A 7194-nucleotide genomic window follows, 5' to 3' on the forward strand; every position below is an offset into this window, starting at 1 on the left:
CTTAATCTGTATGTGTATGAAAATGTCTTCTGTGAAGCTGCTCAGTAACTGTAAACATCTACGGAGCAGGTATCACTACGGATCACCACGTATTATAATACCATCTAAAAGACTAGCTCCTTAATCTGGCACACGGTTAAGGAAGCGTTCCACCCCACTGGAGTGGGAGCTCACACCATTAATGGAGGCAACACTAGCTGTTGTGAGTGCTAACCCTGATCATCGGTTGTGTCTGTTTTTGTGTGGCATGACGTAGCCAGTCGGTTATGGCTGCTATGTTCAAGTCTGAGCTAAAGGTCTTTACCTGATTGGCTCTCTGTACATCTGCCATCATTGCTTCAACTTCGCTGGCCCTAGGAAAGAGAGACAAACCATTACAACACACAACGCAGACCATTGGGTCTGACGTTATTATCAGTCACAAGGCCCATATAACAGCAGGGGAGTGGAAGAGACACAGCATGTATAGTAGGTGTGTGTGTGTGTGTGTGCGCATGTGTGTGTGTGTGTGTACCATTAAGATGTTTGCTCCAGTCTAGATTAAAACAGGGCACCCTTACTCCCACTAATACAGTCTAATCTGTACAGATCTGATCTGTGAGAGACAACACAAGCCAAGCCATCAGACCTGTGTGTGTGTGTGTGTGTGTGTGTGTGTGTGTGTGTGTTAATCTTTGGAACAGCACGAGTGTACCATATATGGCTGTGATCTATTTCTTGCTTACAGCTAACTGTAACTGCCTCATAACTCTGCTATGTAAAAATAAGCTCTCGCTACCACCTGCAGTCAGAGCTAATCACTACACAGCACCCTGAGGTTTGTGAGCTAATCACTACACAGCACTCTGAGGCTTGTGGGATAATCACTACACAGCACCCTGAGGCTTGTGAGCTAATCACTACACAGCACCCTGAGGCTTGTGAGCTAATCACTACACAGCACTCTGAGGCTTGTGGGATAATCGCTACACAGCACCCTGAGGCTTGTGGGATAATCGCTACACAGCACCCTGAGGCCTGTGAGCTAATCACTACACAGCACCCTGAGGCCTGTGAGCTAATCACTACACAGCACCCTGAGGCTTGTGGGATAATCACTACACAGCACCCTGAGGCTTGTGGGATAATCGCTACACAGCACCCTGAGGCCTGTGAGCTAATCACTACACAGCACCCTGAGGCCTGTGAGCTAATCACTACACAGCACCCTGTGGCTTGTGGGATAATCACTACTCTGTATCCTGAGGCTTGTGAGCTAATCACTACACAGCACCCTGAGGCTTGTGAGCTAATCACTACACAGCACCCTGAGATCTGTGGGATAATCACTACACAGCACCCTGAGGCTTGTGAGCTAATCACTACACAGCACCCTGAGGCTTGTGGGATAATCACTACACAGCACTCTGAGATCTGTGGGATGATCACTACACAGCACCCTGAGGCCTGTGAGCTAATCACTACACAGCACCCTGAGGTCTGTGAGCTAATCACTACACAGCACCCTGAGGCTTGTGGGATAATCACTATACAGCACCCTGAGATCTGTGGGATAATCACTACACAGCACCCTGAGATCTGTGGGATGATCACTACACAGCACCCTGAGGCCTGTGAGCTACTCACTGCACAGCACCCTGAGGCTTGTGGGATAATCATTACACAGCACCCTGAGGCTTGTGGGATAATCACTACTCTGTATCCTGAGGCCTGTGAGCTAATCACTAGTCTGTATCCTGAGGTCTGTGAGCTAATCACTACTCTGTATCCTTCATTCAGTCATGCAACAGCTGAGGAACAAATCAAACCAGATTGGCAGCTCCATACAAATCAAACCAGCGTGCTTCCTGAAACCCTTTTAAAGTCTGTTAAAGTCTGGTACACATCGCACTCCCCTGTCAGCGGGGATCTCTTCAGTGACACTTCGGGTGCAGGTGCATGTTGTGAGCTACATACACGACCCTGGTTAATTAATGAATTATTTCAACAGCGGCATCTAATTAGAGATGATCTTGTTTAGCAATCTAGAGGAGCTTAATTGGGCATAGTGTTGAATAACAAGAGTGAGAGAGTACGCTAACAGAGGAGTGGTTACTGCACATAAAGGGACTCCCAGCGTTAGTGGCGTCTGGGATAGCACAACAGCGATTTCCCTTCAAGTTATTTGTGTTTCACGGAGAGGCAGCTTCATAGATCGGACAGGCAGCATCTGAAAACAGCATCACCGGCGATGGCAGGGTCCAGGAGGCACATGCCCATGGAGCCACTGCGTGCGTCCCCGCAATGGAATGAGGTGGATTAACCAAACAGAAAATGCGATTCTCCTTAAATGCTGTTAGATGATCCCAGATTGGGGAATTAGGGAGTTTAGTACGCCGTTAATGCCGAACATCGGATCAGTGCGCCAAGCCCCCATAACGTATCGACAGTGGACACATCTGCAGAGAAAACGTGAACCCCGTTAGAGGGAGAGAGAGACAGAACTGTCCGTACTGAGCTGTGGGCATCCTCCATTTATCAGATTCTGAAAGAACACATCCAGGGTAGCTCAGGGGTTAAGGTACTCTGTATTTCACACAGACTCACTGGATCCGCATTGCCAAAATCAAATTTTGTGCCATTTCTTTTTTTTTTAAGACAAACCCTCAAAATATCATTAATTTAAAGTGATCAGTTTTATTTGAGAAAATATTCAGAAACATAAATTAGTAACTGAAAAGTGGGGTTTGTATAATTATTCAACCCCTGTGCTGTGGGAGCGCAAAGTTTATACATGTTAGAGATTTTACCCTAAGGAGGATACACTCAGCCTATACAGGCAAAGCCCCACTCTGTGGGTCTGAGACCACCTTAACTCAAGTACCATTGGTCAGACTGAATCTGAAGGAAAACTGTAAAAGCAACACAGGAGTGACTGGAAAAAAGATGAATGTTTGATACTAGACAAGTCAAAGTGCAGATCTCAAACCAGTCCGGAATATGCAGAAACACACTCTGGTCTGCCAGTTTCACCCAACCGACCTGAACAACAGGAGCTACAGTGGGTGAGCTCCACCTCCACACAGTGTGCAGCTGCCAGAAACGTACAACAGATCTAAAGTCGTTTGGTAGCAAAACATGGAGATCAGCTGAAAAATAATGAATTTAGACTGTGAAATATTCATTTAAGCGCATATTGGTTTGCAATAAAAATGCTGGCTGGAACAATCTGTGGGTCGTTTTCAAAAGCGAGCTCGGAACGCAACACGTTTATGCCGTGGTACACGCACGCGCGCACATGCACACACACAGAGCTCCGCTACAGAGCCCAACCGTAGCTCCCCTTCCCCAATGAAGACCGTGCACAGGTGTGCGGTGGGAGGAGCCCCCATATCGGCTCCACCCTGCAGCCTCACCGATCACAGATGGGGTCGCAGAGGGGTCAGCGACCTGCCTGCGCGTACCTGCCTACGCCCTCTCATTTTGTTTGAGTGACACATGGGGGAAACACTAAAATGAAAATGACTTTTTTTTTCTAGCCTTCATTCCTGACAAAGACACACTAGTATCTCAGTATGGTTCACCCTGGTTACTCCTACAGAAGTAAAGAACGTTAGACGGCCTGCTCCCTCTCTCACAGTGTCTGCTCCCTCTCTCAGTATCTGCTCCCTCTCTCACAGTGTAAGTAGCAACAGTACAGGATGAAATAGATAAAAGCTCCTCCATTCACAGAACCACAGACCAGACCTGTGGCCAAACCCACCAGCAGCAAAATGTATTAGGTCAGAGAAACACACAGACAGGCAGAGAGACAGGCGTAAGTGAAGGCAGAGAGACAGGCGGAGAGACAGGCAGAGAGACAATGCAGGCTTTAGTCTGACAGGAGCATAAAGACAAGGCTCAAAGCCTCGGACAGTCAATGAGGCATTAAGGTGTTACATGGATGTATGAACAGACAATCTGCATAACCAACCACACACACACACACACAGACAGATACGGACAGACAGGTGCACACACACACACACACACACACACGCACACTCGCGCGCACGCACACACACACACACACACACACGCACACACACACACAGAGATAGATACGGACAGACAGGCGCACACACACACACAAACACACACACACACACACAGAATTCAACAGAGAGATGACATAATCACCCTTAGTAGCTCACAGTCACAAAGACAAAAGGGAAATAATAAAAAAGCTACGAAATGTATGTATGTGTGTGTGTGTGTGTGTGTGTGTGTGTGTGTGTGTGTGTGTGTGTGTGTGTGTGTGTGCGCGCGCGCGCGCGTGTGTGTGGACGTGTGCATGTATGCATGAGTGTGTGTGCAGGTGTGCATGTGTGCTCGGGTGTAGGTGCGCACGTTTGTACATGTGTATGTGCATGTGTATACGTGTGTACATACGCATGTGTTCGTGCGCTTTCGTGCACATGTGAATGTGTGTATGTGGGCACAGCAGCGGTGTGCAATCAGGCCCATCTAACCTTCAAAGAAGCAGTAATGAAACCAGTGGACAAAAAAATCATCTAAACATATTTCAAATAAAAATCAACCTTCCGTTAACCTCCACACTTTGGTCACCATAGGACACATTTCTCTCCAAGAGTGGAACCGATCAAAGCCAAATTGATTATTAGCAATATGATAGGAAATCTGACCAATGAAATGGATGATCTGTGTGTGTGTGCAGGGTCTGTGCGCAGTGCTGGACGCCAGTATGCAGTGTTGTAGATCTGTGAGCAGTGTAGGGGGTCCGCCACTAACGTCTCTGTTCTGATTAGTTGGACTGTCGTTAAGCCACTCCCAGCTCTGTTCTGATTAGTTGAACTGTCGTTAAGCCACTCCCAGCTCTGGGCTGATTAGTTGGACTGTCATTAGGCCACTCCCAGTTCTGGGCTGTAACAGCTGACAGCAAGTGAGCCACACTGCATTCCAGCCTGACAATAAGACAAGGAAATTACCAGCCAAACACCAACCAAAGGGCGGACAGGCGAGTTAACACACACACACACACATGGACACACACACACACAGGAAGGGGGATGATGAAAGAGAACTTACTTTGTTCTGGATTCTTCGTCATACTTTGCCTTCAGTTCTTGAAGTTCTGCCTGAGTGTCTTTAAGAGCTGAGACATGCAATAAAAACAAGTGTCACAGACAACCTTCACACACACTACACACATACAAACTACACACAACACACACAAACTACACACACTAAATACATAGAAACCACACACACACACTACACACATACAAACTACACACACAAACTACACACACACACTACACACATACAAACTACACACAACACACACAAACTACACACACTAAACACATAGAAACTACACACACAAACTACACACAACACACACAAACTACACACACTAAACACACAGAAACTACACACTACACACATGCAAACTACACACAACACACACAAACTACACACATACAAACTACACACAACACACTACACACACAAACTACACACTACACACATACAAACTACACACAACACATACAAACTACACACATACAAACTACACACAACACACACAAACTACACAAACTAAACACATAGAAACTACACACACAAACTACACACAACACACACAAACTACACACACTAAACACACAGAAACTACACACTACACACATGCAAACTACACACAACACACACAAACTACACACATACAAACTACACACAACACACTACACACAACACACACAAACTACACACATACAAACTACACACACTACACACAGACAAACTACACACAACACACTACACACATACAAACTACACACAACACACACAAACAATAAACTACATATAAACTACACAAACACACACTACACACATACAAACTACACACAACACACACTACGCACATACAAACTACACACAACACACACACAAACAATAAACTACACATACAAACTACACATGCAAACTACAAACAAAGAAACTACACACAACACAAACACACTACGCACATACAAACTACACACAACAACAATAAACTACACATACAAACTACACACACTACACACATACAAATTACACACACACTACACACAACACACACACTACACACATACAAACTACACACAACACACACACATACCAACTACACTCAACACACAAACAATAAACTACACACACAAACTATACACACACACACTAAACACATACAAACCACACACACATACAAATTACAATGCACACACTACACACACAAACAATAAACTACACATACAAACTACACACACACTACACACATACAAACTACACACAACACACACAAACAATAAACTATCCACACAAACTACACACACACTACACACATACAAACTACACACAACACACACATAGAAACTACACACAACACACACAAACAATAAACTACATACACACTACACACACTAAACACATACAAACCACACACACTACACACATACAAACTACATGCACACACAAACTACACACACATACACTACACACAACACACACACTACACGCATACAAACTACACACAACACACAAACAATAAACTACACACACAAACTGCACACACACTAAACATACAAATTACACACATACAAACTACATACACACAAACTACACACAACACACATACAAACTACAAACAATAAACTACACACGCAAACTACACACACTACACACATACAAACTACACACAACACACACAAACAATAAACTCACACACAAACTACACACACACGAAACACATACAAACCACACACACACTTCACACATACAAACTACACATACACACACTACATATATACAAACTACACACAACACACACAAAAAATAAACTACACACACAAACTACAGACACACAAACTACGCACACACTACATACATACAAACTACACACAACACACACTACACACACAAACTACACACACTACACACATACAAACTACACACAACACACACAAACAATAAACTCACACACAAACTACACACACACGAAACACATACAAACCACACACACACACTTCACACATACAAACTACATATACACACACTACATATATAGAAACTACACACAACACACACATACAATAAACTACACAAACCACACACACTAAACACATACAAACTACACACACTACACCCATACAAACTACACACACACTACATATATACAAA

General features: G+C 44.4%; 1 protein-coding gene across 10 annotated transcripts in view; it reads right to left on the minus strand.

Annotated features, from left to right (window-relative positions):
- The window catches only part of cux1a (cut-like homeobox 1a), a 116068-nt gene that overhangs the window by 30509 nt on the left and 78365 nt on the right, over positions 1–7194 (minus strand). For all 10 annotated transcript variants that reach the window (XM_081701797.1, XM_035535804.2, XM_081701798.1 and 7 more), the window contains 2 exons: positions 5068–5134; positions 305–353 (listed from right to left, as the gene is read on the minus strand). In XM_081701797.1, coding sequence (XP_081557923.1) covers positions 305–353; positions 5068–5134 — 116 coding nt within the window. The remainder of the gene's footprint in view (positions 1–304; positions 354–5067; positions 5135–7194) is intronic.

This window comes from Electrophorus electricus, chromosome 19 (genome assembly GCF_041902795.1).
Source record: "Electrophorus electricus isolate QZ-2024a chromosome 19, ASM4190279v1, whole genome shotgun sequence".
NCBI lineage: Eukaryota > Metazoa > Chordata > Actinopteri > Gymnotiformes > Gymnotidae > Electrophorus > Electrophorus electricus.